The 20566-nt window shown below is 41.1% G+C and overlaps 1 protein-coding gene across 1 annotated transcript in view; it reads right to left on the bottom strand.

Annotated features, from left to right (window-relative positions):
- cdh13 (cadherin 13, H-cadherin (heart)) overlaps positions 1 to 20566 on the bottom strand; it is a 463504-nt gene that overhangs the window by 338278 nt on the left and 104660 nt on the right. Inside the window, exon 2 of the mRNA XM_087842806.1 lies at positions 9133 to 9253. Coding sequence (XP_087698932.1) covers positions 9133 to 9253 — 121 coding nt within the window. The remainder of the gene's footprint in view (positions 1 to 9132; positions 9254 to 20566) is intronic.

Genomic DNA, 20566 nt, shown 5'->3' with positions numbered 1-20566 from the left:
GTGGAAAATTCTCAAGCAATGTGCTTTATCAATATTTTAATCAGTCTTGTTGAAATGTAGACGCTGATTCTCCAAAATTATTTATTTATTTAAAATCAAAGTCAGTGGTAAGTGACATAACAAACAAACAAGAAAAAGCCATCCCATTAAAATGGACTGAAAACAAGTGAAAAAGTCGCCAATGTCCAAAGAAAACATTTAACCTGAACAACTATTCCTCAACTTTAAAAATTCATCTCCGGCTCCTTGGAAGAAAAATGTACAACAATGAATGTTCAGGACATTTGCACAGCACTGTGCATATAATCAGTCACTAATGTCATCATATAACATTCTTAGTGAAAGTAAACAACTTTGATTACATTTTAGTAAAACAGTTTTACTAATATATTTAGTCTCAATGACAACCTGGTCTGCTAAAACCCATTTCCCTTTTCAGGCTGTGCCCGATGGACTAAGGCCACCAGACGCTCCCCGGCTTGTAGCCCTATCCCGGGCAGGGTGAACTATTCCTTTGATGTTTTCCTCATAGGGATCTTCTGAATTGCTCTTCATCTGGTCCCTCACCCAGGACCAATTTGCCATGGCCTACCAGGGGGCAAAAGCCCCTGCACCACATAGCACCTGGGATCCCTGGGACACGCTAACCCCTCCACCATGATAAGGTAGCAATTCGCAGAGGGGCCTAGAGAGAGCCGAGTGTTAACGCGAAGCTCTCCCTACCCTCACCTATGGTCACGAGCTGTGTGTAGTGACTGAAAGAACAAGATCGCAGATACAAGCAGTGGAAATGAGCTTCTTCTGAAGGGCGACTCCTGGGTGAGGCATGTCCGACCGGAGGAGGCCCCGGGGCCGACCCAGGACGTGCTGAATGTCCACAACAATCATTCCAGCTAAAGGCATCAAAACAACAGTTTCCAAACCAACATGGTGGATACATCCATACAGTTTATAGTCTATGGATGGACCCTTTTACATGACATTATATTATTATAATAACCACCTTATTATATTAAGTAATACTGCTACAGATATTCACCTTGAGTCTGAAAATGTCATGTAGACATTTTCCTTGACTTGTGATGTGCCATAAAAAAGCTGCTGTAACTCGAGCTTCACCTTTTGATCTATCGCTTCTCTAAAACCTCGAGCGTTCACTCGCCTGTTCCTGCAGACACATTCAGCTCCTAAGCTAGAAGAAGCCTCCAGTCACAAGTTGACCCATATAAGGAAGAACTGTGAGCCAGGTCGGTGTGTTGTTCACAAATATCAGCTCTTAAACCCACAGTTCACATGTTGCACATACGATCCTTAAATGCACAAACATGTTTGTGAAACATCCACCCATGCACTCACTCCACACACGCAGACGTGCATACACATGCCAGTAATGGCCTTTCCTGTAATTACAGTCATTTGTCAAAAGCACACCTTGATTTATGGTCAAATTAAAAATACACCAGAAAAGAAGCTGCAGGTCCTGGTAACTCTGGATCCAGTGAGTGATTAATGCTGCGCCATTACAGGCAGGAGAGTGGCGTGATCCGGATATGCACCTCGCCATGCAGCACATAGTATGTAGAAACATCAATCCCTGCATTCCCAGTCTCTGGTTGACAGAGTGGGTGCACAGCGGGTGGGTGACTGGGGTAACGTCGGTCAGGGTGACAGTGGTTTGAGAGCGGTGCAGAGCAGGGCTGCCAAAATTAGTAAGTAGCACAAGAACGTGAGGGGCACAGCTGTTTTATTCCAAAGAAAAGGTAGGCTGCTTATAGGCGCGCACCGACTCCTTACAGGGCATCTTCTTAATAAGCTATTTGCTTTACTTTATGCACACACCAAGAGAAAAACATCTGGCTATGAGCCCAGTAGCATTTTTCTGTGGAATACAAATAAGCTGAGGATTAAAATGTGCTTCCACTATAAATACACTCATTGCATTTCTGTTGTTCCTCTTTCACTGCAGACAGCTCGGTGGCTTTTTGTCTAAAGCAACAGCGGTAAATAACGAGCTACTCGGTGACATCGTGAATATTTGCAAGCACTGGAAAAGCAATATTTTTAACCGTGGCTGCGGAAGTAAAAATATGAACGAAATAAACCAGACAATGAATGATAAAGTTCATCTTTCATGTGCAACATGATGGACTACTTGATCTTGTGTCTGTGGTTTGCAGCTCGAGCCCTGAGAAAGAAGGACGGCGAACTTTATCATCTGAACTTGGACAGCAGAGCCGAGCAGAAGCGAAGCAAACACAAAACAGATGAGCGAGCTCTTCCATTTGTCCAGTTTATCTAAAACTACTAGGCTATATAAGAATTCAAGTACTTTTAAATTGCCTCGTTGATAAAGTCGAAGGGAGTACAGGCAAGAGACACGACTTGTGCCAGTGCTCAGTGCAGTTAATGTGCCTCGAGGCCTGTGCCAGCCAGGAGAGCTCCAAACACTGTATCTGAACATGAAGTGGAAGGCTTATAGCGAGCAATGCCAAGCCTGGAGAAGACCACCCTCCCTGAGGTAATTTCTTCAGAAATGCTTAGTTAAGGAGCATGAGTAATGCTACGCTAAAAGCTGCCATGTTTTTACGAGGAATCACATGGGATTGTGGAAAGCCTTTACAGAGCTTTGGTTTGCTCTGCAGGAAACAGATAAGGTGGCTTTCTACATTTTCTCCATATGTTATCAGCCGTCCACATGTTGAGCCCTCAACTCTGGGTGCCCCATAAAATCCACAACATATTTCCTCCTAAAGTTTGCACAAGTTATCAGTATGTCATGTCCAGAGATGGGCTGTAATCCGATTACTTTTTTCAAGTAACGAGTAAAGTAAGGGATTACTATTGCAAAAACGGTAATTAGATTACCGTTACTTTCCCGTAGGAACGCTGCGTTACTGCGTTACTAAAACTGTGATTTTTTTGCGAGAATGTCTCATGACAGTGACGTAAGCGAGTGCGACGTTCGTGACAACAGCTGTGTGCAGATCAACAATGGATCATATATCGAGTGCAGAGAGAGTATGAGCGTGCAGCGTTTAAAGCGTGGAAGTACTGACCTTACTTTGAGTTTGATTCCATAAAAAGTGACAAAAACATTAGTGTCCGTTGTGCGTGGGAAGAAAACTTCTTTTTACAGCGAAAAAACCCCTAAACTTCCAAACAAGCACCGAGTAGCTACGACGTAATGGGAAACTCACAGAGAAACTCGCGGATTCTTCCACTGACCGCTGCACACCTGCACCAGGGTAACCCTCCGCCTACCCCACTCCTGCTTTACAGGTGAAAATAGAGCAACAGGACCGCTAGTCTGTGACTTTATTTATTTTCTGCTGTGTTTTACTTGCATCTATTTGAAAGACTGAGTGTAAACACACAAAATATTTTATTTTATGTGCTGGAATGTGCAGAAAATAGGTTTAAATGTTAAACTAATTTCTTCTAGTCAGAGAATGTTGCATATAATTAAATTTTTGCTTGATGCATAAAGTTAAAAGATTAAAACTAATAAAACAAGTTTTAAAAAGAGACTTTTCCATTTGATTACATTTTGTATGATGATTATGTAGAAAAAGTAGAATTGGGCTGAAAGATCTATCACTTTATCACCTATTCAGGTTGTAAATCGTGTTTTTAAAAAGTAACTAAGTAACTAAGTAATTAATTACTTTTGAAAATAAGTAATCAGTAAAGTAAGGGGATTACTTTTTGGGGGAAGTAATTAGTAATTAGTTACTGATTACTTTTTTCAAGTAACTTGACCAACACTGGCTGTAACTGCTCATGAAGACGTCCTTTATTTTTACACAGTAACAGGCTCAGTGATGCTCTGCCTGCAAGGCGGTGACAGCAAACTACGTGGACTTTAGCGCCGCCTCGTAGGGCAGTGACGAAACAAACACGTGTGCAAAATAAGGCGAGACAGTTTCTGTTTCTCAGCGTCGTCTCGTGAACCGCTGAGAGAACAAACGGAAACTTTCAGAAGAGGACGTCTAATCTTTCTTTCACCACAGAACTAATGCATCTCAGCCCTCTGACAAACAGCTATTTGAAACACTCAAACAAAATCTGTCAGCTCTTGCTGTAAAACAAATAAGGGTGACATCCACTTTCAGATTCCTCCTTCAATCCAAGGCCGTGGGCTATTCAGCAAACAGCTTCTGTTCATCTACATAATATTTTCTTGCTGGAAGTGTGAAATGCTTTTTGTTCCTTATATGTTCAGTTTTCAGTTGCAGTGTAATTAGATTTGGGCTGTTTTCACACCTGTGGTGTTTAGTCCAGTCATATTGAACTCTTTCCCCTTCGGTGCGCTTCGTTTGTGCACAGAGGAGGGTCCAGACCAAAACAACTGCACTGAGACTGAAAAACTCTAAAGGAGTTTGTTGTGGTGTGAACATGATTACTTCCTAAGCTGCGTATGGTTTGTATTCTTAATGTGGCAGGTGCTACAGATGTGCAAAGGTCTGTACAAAATGAATGTAAATGATCTGTGTTCTCCAGTAGTGCAGAACACGGCACCTTCTTCCTGTATTTACGCTCGTTGCTCCATCTGGCCAATAAAGGGGCTCCATAACCTGACGTGGTTTGTAAGCCTGTGAAGGTTCTCCGTCATCCAGGTCATCGTAGTCTAAGGAGCTTGGAAAGAAAAGTGTCTGGACTTCTTTAAGTTGCTTGAAAACCTCTCATCTGAGAAGCTGACCAGTGGTCCCCAACCTTTTTTGCGCCACGGACCAGTTTATGCCCGACAATATTTTCATGGACCGGCCTTTAAGGTGTCGCGGAAAAATACAACAAAATAAAACTAGTACCGGTACTGAAAAACAGAAGATTTATTCATAACACACGTGAAATGCAACACAGAGCACCTGTACAAAAAAGCCCAAAGCCGACTGTACTTCCTCAGGAGGCTGAGGTCTTTCAACATCTGCAGGAAGCTCCTGAGGATGTTTTACCAGTCGGTGGTTGCTGGAGTACTGTTCTATGCTGTGGTGTGCTGGGGGAGCAGCACAGCAAAGAAGGACCCATCCAGGCTGGAGAAACTGATCAGGAAGGCTGGCTCTGTGGTCGGCATGAAGCTGGACACTCTGGTGTCAGTGGCAGAGAAAAGGACACTAAAGAAACTGCTGGACATTATGAACAATGCTGGGCATCCTCTGCACACGGCCATAAACAACCAGAAGAGTCTGTTCAGTGACAGGTTGCTTCTCTCAAAGACAAGAACCAACAGACTTAAAAACTCCTTTGTCCCACACGCCATCAAACTGTTTAACTCCTCTCTGGAGGGGAGAGGGAGGGGAGACAGGAGGACAAAGGAGGGGGGAACAACTAAGCTGTAGTGCCTCTTCACTTCACTGTGCAATTACCTTTTGTGCAATACTTTTTGTTAATAATCAGCGGTGCAATAGACTCCATACTTGAAATGTGCAATTCACTTGTATTTTTATTTTTATTCCTATTTATTCTATTTATCCCCTTTGTATATTTTATCTATATGTCTTTGTATTTATATATGTGTGTATATATATATATATATATATATATATATATATATATATATATATATAATATTCTGTAACTCTGTAACTTCTGTCGGTGCTGTGCTTTTTTGGAAACCAAATTTCCCAGAGGAACCCACCCGAGGGATTAATAAAGTTTTATCTTATCTTATCTTAAAAGACCCAGGAAAACCGAGTTAACGATAAAAACGATAACAAAATAACGCTGAAAACCAAACATTTCACACCTGAGCCTCAACTCTCGCGGCCCGGTACCAAACGACTCACGGACCGGTATCGGTCCAAGGCCCGGGGGTTGGGGACGGCTGCCTTAGACTACGATGACCTGGATGACAGAGAACCTTCACAGGCATACAAACCACGTCAGGTTATGGAGCCCCTTTATTGGCCAGATGGAGCAACAAGCGTAAATACAGGAAGGAGGTGCTCCTTAAATGATGGTTTGTTGTGACGCATTTTGGATTTTTCTCTGTGTGAGAAACCAAACTGATGGGAAACATTCACAAACTCATCAACTGATCCAGGCCAGAGTGAACGACCTGTAGTGAAAAGTGTGAAAATGCCCGTTTCAGAAAGTCCTGCATGGACATTGTGCTGCTGCAGTAAAACTACACACAATTAAAGAGAATTAAAGTGATGGATCAATTTCAGTGAAAACAGCTGTTTGATAGATAGCAGGACTTTCTCACTGACTCGAACATCTTTTACGTTAATAAACTCAGCTCCTTGTTAAATGCAGTTTTCAGGCTTTTCTATTAAAGCTTTTATACTTTTAAATGAATTTCTTCTTTGTTCAGAACATTCAGGATACGTCGATGTTCAGAACGGTTTTTAAACTGAGCTGTAGGCTGCACGAGGTTAATTCAGTCCAGAAAAGCAGATTATTTTTCTCCTTCAGATCACAGTTGCTGCATTCGGGGATGTGAAGTTTGCTGCAGTTTCACTATACAAATGAGTTTGTGCATCACATGTAGTTGAAGGACGGAGCAAGGTTACACTTCTTACACATGCAGTGTAACAATTTAAAGCTCTTTACATTTACTGTGTTAAAATTGTAACATTTATGATGTCATAAGCAGCTTTTTTTCCAGTCATAATTTTCACATTTCCATGTGCCTACATTTCTATCACATATATTAAATTTAATAACCAGCTGAGTAGGAGCAAAAACAAAAGGTGCAGTAAAACTAGGCTTGGAGTAAAAGCCAGAGGTAGAACGAATTACGAGGCAGCGGTGATGGCGTAATAAACAAAGCAGCAGCAAAGCCACCGAGAGCTGCAAAGATAGAGAAAGAGTCGCCGTTACTGTATTTCTGTATGCGTTTGTTTCTCAGAAATGCCCATTAGCCGAGATGGATGTCCTTGAACCCAGGTCTGCGCCAACAGGTATCTCTCACTAACAGACCGCCCCTCCACTAGTAATTACACAGGGAGGTCTGCAGCAGGTGGCGCCGGGCTGAGCAGCATTTACATAAATCTGCATGTGTCACTGAGCCCGGCTGCAGCCTCTGGCGCTCTTTATACATCCTGCTCACACTCAGCAGACAGTTTGCTCAGATTTAACAAAAATGGATCGTAGTGAAGTAAAACAGCATCGATCCTCTCAGAGAGAGAGTTTATTTCATGCTAACAAACGGTTGAAATCACACAAACACACTGCAAACACCCGCATCGTCGACATGCTGTTATTTATTTCTGCTTTGATTTTCATCACGAATCTAACATTCTTGCATCTGGTCAATTCAGCGACGTGTTGCACAGCTTTCACTAACGTAACAATGCAGTCGATACTAATTACACGCGTCTTGTTGAACAAAGAATCACCTCCCCTATCTGTTTCTTTTTCTAGCTTTCTATATTTCACATATTCGTCTGGTCTTTTATTCAGCTTTAGCAGCTATTGAAGTGCAGCGTTTGTAAAAGCGATTAAATCTTTAAGAAACATTTGAAATGATCAAACAAGTATTTAGAGTAGATTTCTGTTGAGCAGCTATGAGCAAACAGGCAATCGCAGCATGCATCTCAGGTTTTCTTTGTAACAAATGCACAACAAGCCTGAACCCACACTTTTATATGCATGTACGTGTGTGGCCAGTAGCATGCCTATACTTCTGTGAGCAGTGGGACCCCCCACCCCTCAATGGTGAGAGGTGTTTCTGCTGACAGGAGCATATTCAAGGTAATGGAACCGCTGTGTTGTCCCAGAGCAGAGCGCTAAAGCAGAACTGCGCTCTGTCTCCTACTACACGCACCGCTGAACCTCCAGATGACAAAGTGCCTCGCTGGCTGACCAAATCAAATACAATAAAGCTGAAAAAGAAGAAAGAAGATTGAAGGAGAAATTCTTAGATTTGTCATATTTTGCTGTATAGGCAGGAAAGTATGTATTTTCAATTGGAAAAGCTGTCCATCAGGTGAATGGCACACAAAGCAACTCGACAAGCACTAAAAGCTCTGTGAGCTCAAAAGAAGTTACTGCTGTGTATGTCGATGCAACACAATATGCGCATGTCAGAGAGGCAGGTGATTACATTCTGCAGGTGTAGCTTCTCGACACGGAGAAGAATCGTAGGGATGATTAAATAAATAAAGAAGAGGTCGAATAATGAGAGGGGAATGAAAACAAGTTCCACAATAAATGACAGAATGAAGAAGACGACATAAATTATTCCCATTTCAATTTACATATTTCATTTGTATTTCATCACGTTGTACAAATAAAATAACGAACGAGAGGAAAAATGAATTATTAAGCAAATAAATTGGTAGAAACTCAGCTTTGCAATAAAACTGCTGCTAGCTGACTTCACCTTGTCGATTTCTGTGGAGAGACGCCATAACTCACGACCCCAAAGGAGCAGACTGCTAGCCTGCAGACGTTATTGCTGATCTCTGTAGAGACCAAGTGAAGTTGTCTAGATGGGCCCCAAAGGAGCATAAGTTGTGGTTGCAATATCGAGTTGAGATTGGACGTGTGCAGGAGGCTGTGGGGAAACTAACTGGTCACTGCATTAACTCAGAAGCGAGAAGACTGCCTCACAAGTGGCTCAGAGACAGAACTAAGCCTCCGTGACATGGACTCGTCAGCTGTGAACTCTTCGAACTCTTAAATCTTAAAGGTTTTGATTTTAAACCTGCTGAGATCAAACACAATTTTCTGCATACAGAGGAAAATGCGAGTCAGAGCGTGTTAGGGACCGGAGCTTTGCAGAAAGCTAAGTCAACTCGAGCATGTAACCGTTGAACTGGGACTCAAAAGCTCCAGCAAACACGCTCGCATATGAGCACACAGCACACGCAGTTAACTAAGCAGCTCAAAGCTGTCTTCGGGGGAGGAACAAAGAGGGGAAATGCTTTTGTAAATATCATTCAATCAAGGAGAATAATTCATTTGCAGACAAAAATGATGTTTGTTGTCACTGTGGTGCAAAGAAGCAACGCGTTTTACCTCGTGTTTATAATCAAATCTATTTTAATGAACATGCACACACATAACTCCACCTTGACCTGGTTCAAATCCTCAAAACCCAGACAGATGAAGGAAAGGATATTTGTGCTGGTACAACTGGATGTTGAATTGTGGTGTGGATTTAGAGATTTTAACCAATTTACTGACCTTGAAGAAGGCGTTGTCCTTTTTGGAAAGGACCTCTGTACATCACCTGGTACTTTTTGACCTGGAAGCCAGGCACACAGCCCTCGTGGCCACCATCCCCTTGGCCACCCACATGGGCAACCTGCAACACAGAAACACCAACAGTCAGAATATTACAGATAAGCACACGGTTCAGACCAGAGGACCAAAGCTGGAATAACAGAAACACATTTTTAAAGATGCAATTCCCCAAAATAAACAGCAAAAGCATAAAGCAGATACATAAATAATCCATGGCAAAGCAATACTCGACTATTAAATATCACCAACTTAGTGTTGCACTCCTGGCATTTCCCCCACAGTTTCACCTCTGACCCAAACATAAGGCACCGGGAGTCCAGCTGTGTGATGCTAGCAGCTAATGTGTCCTTCATATTTCCTAACATCCTTTCTAGTTTTTACAACAAACCTTTTCTGAGTAGTACTACTCAGAAACTGCATATTTACACAGGCACAGCTTATAATGGTGAGAGTGTTAGAATGATGCACTTTTACATTACAGTTTAAAGAAGAAGTAGCGCTTTAGACGTCTCATCTTAAGTCTACAATTCAAGTCTAAATTTTAGATATTTTACATCATTTTAGAGACATAAATAAGGATCTTTTAACAAATGTGTTCCCATGTGATGATGTAATCTTGTTTTCTAATTCAAAAGTAGTAAATAAGCACAAAACAATTAAACCTGCTTAACTATACTTGCCATTGTCACTATATTATGCTGCTATCCTGTATATATCGTACTTATTATTGTCTGAGTACTTCGGTTGTTTTATTGTACTTTTTATATTTTACATTTATATTTATTTTGCATTTTGCACCAAGGGAGTGGCACTCCAATTTCGTTGTACTTTGTACAATGACAATAAAGGCTATTCTATTCTATTCTACCATTAAAGACCCCCCCCCCCCCTTTTTTTTAACCTGTGTGTATATTTATAGCATCCTCCTTATGCATTTCATGCATGTGTTATTTTCAGACATATGGGGGTTATGTCACCCCCCCCCCCCCCTTCTCCTCATCAGTAATGATCTAGTCCGGTATTTACTTGGGCGTGACTTAGCCAATTAACCAATACCTACCTATTATAAGGTCAGCTGACCTATCTATGAAGTTTTGACTGGTTAATTTGTTTCCTGTCTTGTATTTAAGCAATTTTTACAATGTTTTACTACGACCCTGATGAAGGCCACAAGCCGAAACGCGTTGGTCTATTATTAAAGTTGTTCTTCTTCCTCAAGTCCTGCTTTGTGGATTCTTTTATCCTCTCCATGCACCTTGGAAGCAGCTGAAGTTGTGCCAGAAATTTTTTTTGCTGACATTACAGTTTAAACTAAATAACAACGACAGTCTTTGTGTGATTCGATATTTTCTCCTCTGAGTTTGGCTCATCGGTGTTACTTGAGTTAGTAAAGACACCAGTATGGTTTTATTTCTTTTTTATTTTTAGTGTTCATAGATTTTTGGTCTTTTTCTCAATGTGCTGCTTTACAATTTAAATTTAAAACTACCCTCCTTGACTTTTTGATGAACTGTGTTTCTCAAAAACAGCAAAAAAACCTCATTCAGGTTATAGAAATATTTAAAGTGGAAAAAATACTTCGGCGCCTGTTTTTCAAAGGAGGATTCCTTTAAAGGGTGGATGTTCCCATGGAAACAGGCTGTAAAATGACTGAAGGGATGTTCAAACCAAACATCCTCTAGGCTGGAACATATCACAGCAAAACTAATGCTTCACATTGATTGAGGATATGCTGTTAAGGAGATAATGATAGGACACCTTTTCTTTCAGGTTATTGTTCTTGTTACCTTTAGTTTTTATGTCCAGCATTAAAAATATGTGTTGTCATTATGATATATAACAAATAGCTTTATAACTGTGAATTATTTTGTGGAAGATCCAAGGTGGCACCAACACTGTCAGAAATAAGGTTAGAAACATTTTGTAAGATATCAGGTAAATTTTGTATCATTAAAAAAAAAATCCCACTCGCCCTGCAGGCAGTTTACTAGAGACTGATGAGGTACAACAAATAGCCAGGGTGTCATCATCCCCGCATGCTGGGAGATGAACAAAAGGTGCGTTGAATGCATTGAATGGAAGCGAGGAACAATGTTAGGATCAGGGGCCAAGATGAAGGCGGCACAGAGGGAAGCGAGCCATCTATCAGAGCTGCAGGATGGTGGAAGCACCACAAGCTGTCCACACAGATACCAGCAAAGACTCACAGCCTTGGATAACCACTTGAAGGTGTACAAGAGACGGACGCTGCAGCGGTCCGTCGTGGTGAAGAGGGAGCTGAGTGTAAAAGCGAAGCTCTCAATTTACCGGTCGATCTACGTCCCTACCCTCACCTATGGCCACGAGCTGTGGGTAGTGACCGAAAGAACGAGATCGCGGATACAAGCGGCAGAAATGAGCTTCCTCCGAAGGGTGGCTGGCCTCTCCCTTAGAGATAGGGTGAGAAGTTCGGCCATCCGGGAGGGGCTCAGAGTAGAGCCGCTGCTGCTCCACATCGAAAGGAGCCAGCTGAGGTGGTTCGGGCATCTGACAAGGATGCCTCCTGGGCGCCTCCTGGGTGAGGTGTTCTGGGCATGTCCCACCGGGAGGAGGCCGGTGGTGTTCCCCTGGATAAGCTGGAGGAGGTGGCTGGGGAGGGGGAGGTCTGGGGTTCTCTGCTTAGGCTGCTGCCCCCGCGACCCGGCCTCGGATAAAGCGGATGAAGATGGATGGTGTACAAGAGAGTTATAAGCCAGGAACCATCCAAGGTGATTAATATGTGTGAACCAGTTGAAGCTAATGCTAAGAAAATATTGTGGGTACAATTTCTGATTTTATAGAGTGATTATAATGATACATGTTCCAATGGTTTCCTGGTGCCCTGCATCTTTAAGCATGACAACGAGTTCATTAACATAAAGTAAAGTGCTATACAACATTTACCATAAACGTCACAGACTCTACTATTCTTAAAAGCCTCGTGTTTTTACTGAGAATAAGAAATAAATAAATTTGTCTTTCTGGACTGTATCTCTGATAACGTTTTTTTAAAACTACCAAAGAAGAAGAACGGCATTAGTTTCATAGATATACTACAGTTACAGCAACTTTCAAACTGAAGGTTGATGAATGTATCACTTCAAATGATTTCACAGGTTTACAAAACTGTGTAGTGTTATAGTTTGTGTCAGAGTGTAAAGAAGCAGCCGAGAGATGAAGAGATCACTCACTCACTAATTGAAAAACTACATATGTCTACATACTGAACATAAATTAAGGGAGGTGATTTTATGCAAATGCAGCAGTCACAATATTTTATTTCCTCTAATGTGAAATTTGATTGTGCTACAGAGTCAATTAACACTTTTTCCTGCACAAACACAAAGTTCAATCTCTGTGACTCTGTCATTATACTAACATTATATTTACCTGCCACCTATTAAGCAAGAGGACATGCATCAAGCAAAAATTTAATTATCTGCAACATTCTCTGACTGGAAGAAATTTGTTTAATATTTAAACCTATTTTCTGCACATTCCAGAACATGGCTGTAGCTCAGGTGGTAGAGCAGGTCATCTACTGATCGGAAGGTTGGTGGTTCGATTCCTGGCTTCCCCTAGTCTGCATGCCAAATATCCTTGGGCAAGATACTAACCCCAAATTGCTCTCCGATGCATCCATCGGAGTATGAATGTGTGTGAATGTTAGCTATAAAGCACTTAGAAAGATGTGCTTGTGCGAATGGGTCTGAATGGGTGAATGCACAAGTTGTGTAAAGTGCTTTGAGTGCTCAGATGAGTAGAAAAGCGCTATATAAGAACCAGTCCATTTACCATAAAATATTTTGTGTGTTTACACTCAGTCTTTCAAATAGATGCAAGTAAAACACAGCAGAAAATAAATAAAGTCAAAGACTAGCGGTCCTGTTGCTCTATTTTCACCTGTAAAGCAGGAGTGGGGTAGGCGGAGGGTTACCCTGGTGCAGGTGTGCAGCGGTCAGTGGAAGAATCCGCGAGTTTCTCTGTGAGTTTCCCATTACGTCGTAGCTACTCGGTGCTTGCTCGGAAGTTTAGGGTTTTTTTCGCTGTAAAAAGAAGTTTTCTTCCCACGCACAACGGACACTAATGTTTTTGTCACTTTTTATGGAATCAAACTCAAAGTAAGGTCAGTACTTCCACGCTTTAAACGCTGCACGCTCATACTCTCTCCGCACTCGATATATGATCCATTGTTGATCTGCACACAGCTGTTGTCACGAACGTCGCACTCGCTTACGTCACTGTCATGAGACATTCTCGCAAAAAATCACGGTTTTAGTAACGCAGTAACGCAGCGTTCCTACGGGAAAGTAACAGCAGATGGCCCCGCCCCTCCCTGAGCCTGGTTCTGCTGGAGGTTTCTTCCTGTTAAAAGGGAGTTTTTCCTTCCCACTGTCGCCAAAGTGCTGCTCATAGGGGGTCATATGATTGTTGGGTTTTCTCTGTATAATTGTGGGGTCTTCACCTTACAATATAAAGCGCCTTGAAGTGACTGTTGTGATTTACACGTGATATACTGTAAATAAAACTGAATTGAATTGTTTGCCTTGCTTGTCAAAATATTAATTTATTCTGTCCTGACACCGTTTGTCCCTAAACTCAAGCATGCAAGTCATGTTGGCATGGCAGGAACCACACACCTCCATCAACGCGCATCATGAACACTCACAGTGTTAAGGCAACACAGAGTTAATGGGAGTGGTGGTAGAAACAGGCAGGTGTTATTGTCAGCCACTACCCTCCATCAGGAATCCATTTAGGTCTACTGGATTAGTGAAGGTCGTATCAGCCAGCTGAGAGGTATCATCGTCTTTTTGATGAGAGTATCAGCTAAAAATCATTTTCAAAGTTTGAGATTGTGTGGAGATAAAAGATTTCGGTGAGATGTTGTGTGTGTGTACATCTTTTATTCTTTGCCTTTATACCTGAGCTGTTTTTTGTGTGTTTAAGCTCGCTTCTTGGTTCTTATTTTACATATATGAGAGACTGAAACTAGTAGATTTAAAAAAGGGTTTAATGGTATGAAAATCCTGGTTATTGTTTTGTTATACAAGTGCAAAATTGAATTAGTTAGATTTAGGCGGACGTGGATATCTGACCTAATTCTTTGCTCAAATGTTCTCGACAATGAAGTTTAGTGAAGCTCCTGCCTGTGTGCGCCACCACAGACATGATGAAAATATAAATGCACATATAGAAAAACTATTAAATGATTCCTCAACTTCACAGTATTTTTATCTGTAGGGTTCAATGAAAGTAATTATTTTTCATTTGTTTGTTTTTTTGCCGGGTCCCTCGTTTCTTTTTGATGTTTCTTTGAGGCTCTCGTTGTTCAGCAGTAACTGGCTCTGTGTGTGTTTGCCAGAGTGCTACACAGAGGGTTGCTATGGTCTGGTCTCAGGGAACAAAGAGCCTCGGCTGTATGAAAATACCTCTTCGGCCGGAACAATTATCTTGGTCATGGAAAATTGTGTATTATGTAACAGTTTAATGAGATGATGGACACAGAGCCAAGGAGATAAATAAATCAGAAAGCATTTAGCAGGATATGTGGACAACATGAGAGAGAGCAGTGGAGTAAACAAGTCATGCAAATGGTGAGTGTCAGACAGCAGGATCATTTGGATCTAATAAAATTGCTGTATCACTGATGACGGTGCTTTACTCTTCAATATTGAATCAGCCAAAAAAGAAAGATGATCAGATCTCATCCAAACAAAACAAAAGAAAAAACTCATTTTGCTAAATGTTAAATTATTCACTGTTTCATCTTATTTCTTTTGGTCTTATAATTTAAAAAAAGAAAGAAATTCCCATCTATTCGTGCATTTGAGCTGCAGCCTGTCCAGCTGTCACAAGCTCAGACGTGGGGCACACCCTGCACCGGTCGCCAGTGTTTTGAGGGTTAACATAGAGAGACGACCTTTTATGCTCACACTCACGGGCAATTTAGGATCAACAACATGCAAGTGTGTGAGGTGAAGAAGCCAGAGAGGCCACAGAGGTGTGCAGGGAACATGCCAAACCTCACATAGAAAAGTTAGACACGGGAATATTATAACATATCATAATTATTATTAATGTTAATAACAAAAAAGATTATAATAATACTAAGACACAAGAACATTATGGATTTCTAAACTTAACCAAACAACTAGTGAAACTCAAAAGCAAATAAAAAGTGAAACGCAAATAATATATAGAGCCTCTACACTATATTATTAACAAATCACATTATTAATGAACATATCACTGGTTTAGTATCTGAAAAAGAATGAAAAGTATTAATAGACATTTAATTAACCAAGTCAATTATGTTTTCCAACGAGAAAAGAAAAGATAAGAAAAGATGCAACTTAATCTGAAAGCAGCTGAAAACATCTGGAGTAATATAAAGTAGAAGTTTGAGCAATCACTGAAAACCTGCAGGACAACTTTCGATAAATGTGTCCAAGATCAACGTAATCTACTTTCAAGGAGATACCTTCATTCCTCCAAAATGTGTGAAATACCAAATGTTGGAAAAATAGAATAAAATATCATCACCAGCAACACTTTTGTTGTTGGTTCTGTTATTGGTGAGACGTGAATAGTTTTCAGTTTTATTTGTCATATGCAAGTTAGCACAGGGTCAACACTGCAATGAAATGTGTTTGATGAGCAGCAGTCACTCAGCAGCATGATATAGTAGGAGAAAATAAAATAAAATAAAATAAAATAATAAAAAAAATAGAAAAATAGTAAAGAGCAAAATATTAGAGAGACGTGGTAAAAGAAAAAAGATGACTAAATATATATGTATCTATAAATATAAATATATGTACACTAGTGATTAAATACATATATTTATTGGTTGGTTCTGTTATTGGTGAGACTTGAATACTGTCTGTTAGACGTCTTTATGCATCTGAACAAATACTAATTCTCTGTATTTATACTCACAATGCAGCTATTAAACGACTGTTATGCAGCTCAACATTAATCAGTCGTAAAACCAGAAAATCCACAAAAGAGATTTTTTTCTGTTCCTTTATTTTTAAACTCCACCTTTGATGAACCTTTTCCTAATAAATAAATAATTATGTTTAAAAAGTTGTCGTACTTCTGAAAGAAATGTTTTCTGGTGGTTGGAAGTCATGTTTGCTCATAAAAGCCTTATTACATTTTAAATGAGAACAAAATAATAAAATTGCGAAGAAAAAAATTGGGGCTGGACGGGTTTTGTATACATTTGCTTCTTGGTGGAGAAACATACACAGTTATCTATTGACAGCTACTCGGAGTGCATGTCTTTAGGTTGATATTGTCACAGCGAGGGCAGACTGTAGGGGTTGACAACAGAACCCAAAACACAGACTCCAAGGAACAGCGAACAGAACTTGAAATGTTAACAAAAAGCGAGCCGTTTAACATGTCTGGTAAAAAAGGTACAAACAAAGAGCAAACTGAAGCACAATTAACACAAACCTAAACTGGGAAATCTAAACAAACAATAAGAAAAACCTAGACAAGAAACTTGGAAGCATGGCATAGGAAGCATGGCGTGGACAACAGACAACCTGACAACGACACACTGAAAACAGAGGACTTAATTTCGTGGTCTACGTGGGCCGGGTCCTCAGAAGGTCGGGTAGGCCGGAAGTAAACGGCCGTGAAATTGGACGGTCCAGCCTTCTGATTAGCATCACCGCTGTCTCAGCCGTCTGCTCCTTGCTATCTAAAATATAACAGGACACTGGCGTAAATTCTGGACCGTCTCATACTTCTGTTTAATCAGTTTTCTATTTGACGTTTAGTCAGCTGTGTAAAAACCAAGGAGGAACCCACCCGGGGGATTAATAAAGTTTTATTTTATCTAATCTAATAACTTTAATCTCAGCCAAGCCGATTTACTCACGAACAAACAAAACACTGAAAAAAGCCCAACAATAACATTTTTAGGTTGTCTAAGTGACTTATATATTACGTTTAACCCGAGCAGCGAAAGTCCGCGGTGATGTGAAAATGATGTGCCGGGAGTTGTGCCGTTCTCGGCCGCATCAGTAACCCTCGAGCTCCCGGCGAGCTATCGAGCTGGTGGGTAGCAGACGTCTCCGAAAACGTCGAAGCACTTTTGCAAATATGCGATATCTTGATAAACCGAGCAGATATTTGATGTTTACACAGCTACTTTCTCGCCTGAAAATATGTTAAAAGTTTATTTTGTGACCCAGAAAGATTAGTATGAGTAATTTTAAAACATTGTTGGAAACTGGAGTTTGGCTGGGCCGCGCTATGAATTCTGGGATATGGTAGGCCATGAAGGACACACCCGACCCATCCTTCAAATTCGGGGAAAAGGAGGACGCATTTGTCGGCTGCATTCGGAGGAGTCTACGAATTTGGACAGCCTTCGGCGCGTCGCTGTGACGTAATCGGTCTACAAATGCGGCCTCAGGAGGAAGCAGCCCATGAATTTGGACACGACCATAGAACACACGACTCCTTCAAAATAAAACAGGAAACATGAGACAGACATGATAATACAAACTTGATAACATAAGACACGCAGCATGAAACACAAAGGCTGAGGGAAACTTAAACACAGGGGAAGAAAACACAAGGAGTCTAATAACCAAATGAACTTCGCTAATCTAATGAACTTAAACATAAACAACATCCAAATAAACCAAAACTTAAAACGTCAACAGACCAGGAACATGACAGATATTAGCAGACGAGGAATGCTCAATCAGGAACGAAGCATCATGTGTTTTTTACCTCCAGCATTTAGATCAGGCAGTCGCATCATAAGATCTGTTCACAGCATTAAGGTGAAAAGTGCAAAAATGAACGGGGAATGAAAAGTACACGGTGGTCATCACAAGGTCAGTATTTTATGAGGCAGTAAACAAAGTAAAAAGTGTAAAAGTTGTCTTCACAGAGATGAGCAGATATTGATTAAAATGACAGACGAGGCTGACTCAGGGTGTGAGGGCCGAGCGGCTCAGGTTGCTGTTTTTGTCGTTGCGGTTATGATGTCAGTCAACTCATATTCATTCGTGAGGAGTAACAGCGGGTCAGCTCATCACTTGAGAGTTTGACATCTGATTTAGTTCAAGTGTGAAGGACCAGTCAGGTGATTAAGGCGATGACTTGGGAGAGCACACAGTAAATGTCACCTCTGCTGGGAATCGATAGCGCCTCGAGAATTCAGAGTGCATCGATAGATAGAGATGGAGACCGCTATAGCAGATATTTGCTGAGGAGTGCCGGGCAGGAAGAGGTTGAGAGAAAGGCTGTGATGGCCGTTAGAAGTGATGTGTGAGTATGTGTACATGGACTGTGTGTGTGTGAGGCTAAATGCAATCAGACAGTGGAAGAAGGAAGAAGGAAGATTGAGAGAGGCAAAGGAAAACGAAGGGACTCCTGTCAGAGTCTCCTTCATGCATTTTAATGTCTTTATTATCGAGAATTATTTCACCTGTTTCTTTTAGTATTGATCCACAAATACAATACAAGTGCTGATAAACGGTATCTTCCAAAAACTGGACTTTATTTCACTGTCTGTGCTTTTTTTCTTTTGTTTAAGTCAGGGGTGGGGAACTCCAGGCTTCAAGGGCCGGTGTCCTGCAGGTTTTAGATTTCACCCTGGACCAACACACCTGAATCAAGTGATTAGCTCATTACCAGGCCTCTGGAGAACTTCAACACATGTTGAGGAGGTGATTTAACCATATTTAACCATTTAAATCAGCTGTGTTGGATCAAGGACACATCAAAAACCTGCAGGACACCGGCCCTCGAGGCCTGGAGTTCCCCACCCCTGCTTTAACCCTTTAAGACCTACCATAGAACCAAGTCCGCCAGAGCTTATATTATATGTTTACATGCTGTGGAGCCATTTTTGGGAGCATTTCAAGTTGCTATACATCAATACAACCATTACAGCCTAAATTTTAATAATATGTCTGCATTAAGTGCATAGTAATTACATAAATTGCAAAAAAGTGCAATAAACTACAAAAAAATTGAAAATCGTTTTTGTTTTTTTTAACATATATTTCTAGTTAGAGAAATTTAAGAGGCTTATCCCTCAAAACTGTAAATACAAAAAAGTTGCACAAAATAGTTTCCCACCACAGGAAATTTATTTTGAGTGTCTTCATAGTTTTATTTTTGAAATACACCAATTTTTATACACTGCAGGAAAAACTAAAATAAATATTATAATGCAAATTTGCAAAAAAGCAGCATATGCATCAAAATAAACTATTTCCAGCAGTGCAATATGAGTCCTAAGCATCCCAGAAACCACACAGAAAGTCATAAAGTCAAACATAACTTTTAAAAACACCAGTATAGGCTCATAAGGCCCTGATGGTAAAAAACTACATTTCTGCAACAATGACGTCACTTCCGGTTTCGGGCAGGTCATGGCGGACATGCGATAGTTCACGCTGATGGACGTAGGAAGTGTTACAAACAGCTGATTGGATCGGCAAAGCGTGTTTCTGGAATATTATGTTTTTGTTGCTGCAAGTGCTTTTTATGCAGTTTTTGCAAAGCTATATGTGGAAGGAAACTGTGACCGAGGACAAGCTGATGGCATAAGATGTAAGTACAACTCCTCCGGTTTCATATGCAAAAAAATTATTGCGCTAGCTCACATGGTTGCAGAGCTACCGGGATTTAAAAATAGTTACGCAAAACGGAGCGTGCTGCTCTGACCGGCTTTAAAGGGTTAAGGCTTTGTTTTCTGTAAGCTGAGTAGATCGAGGTACATTAACTTTGCTTTTGTGTACAGATCTGATATTGGTCCAGAATTTGAAACAGCCGTACCCATGTTAAAGAATGCTCGGCACATTTTACCACCTCTCTGCAATTATGTCGGACAGTTTACACCCAGCCAGCACCATGACATTTCATCCAGCCACCTTCGTGTCTTACCCGTTCCACATTTCCCTTTTCCCCTCAATCTTGCAATGCGTCTGAATCCATCAAGGTAAATGTCAGTGCACACACCTCACTATAGGTCTGGCTGACCCGTTCCAGACTGGCTACACATACAGCCCAAGACGAGCCAGAAAGCTGAGCGAGAGAGAGAATCAATCAGGATGGGCCGTAGACACCTGCAGCTGGCAGGTTACCCAGGCATGGAGCACCTGAGTCAGGAAACCATCTGGTTCTTGGCCCACACTGCCGAACCCTGGTCACACCTGCTGGGCCTGTAAAACAACACTGGAGCAGTAAACACACGGCCTCACCATAGACCGCGGGCAGCCAAGCAAGCAGGGACCAGAGAAAAAAACAGAAAAAGCACCTTTGCTGTTGGCTGGTTATTGTCACTGTGTGAATGCAAAATCAGGAGGGTAAT

The sequence above is a fragment of the Neolamprologus brichardi genome, chromosome 7 (genome assembly GCF_056152115.1).
Source record: "Neolamprologus brichardi isolate AB-2024 chromosome 7, ASM5615211v1, whole genome shotgun sequence".
Taxonomy (NCBI): domain Eukaryota; kingdom Metazoa; phylum Chordata; class Actinopteri; order Cichliformes; family Cichlidae; genus Neolamprologus; species Neolamprologus brichardi.
The sequence above is the reverse complement of the archived record's forward strand: the minus strand, read 5'-3'. Positions and strand labels throughout refer to the sequence as shown.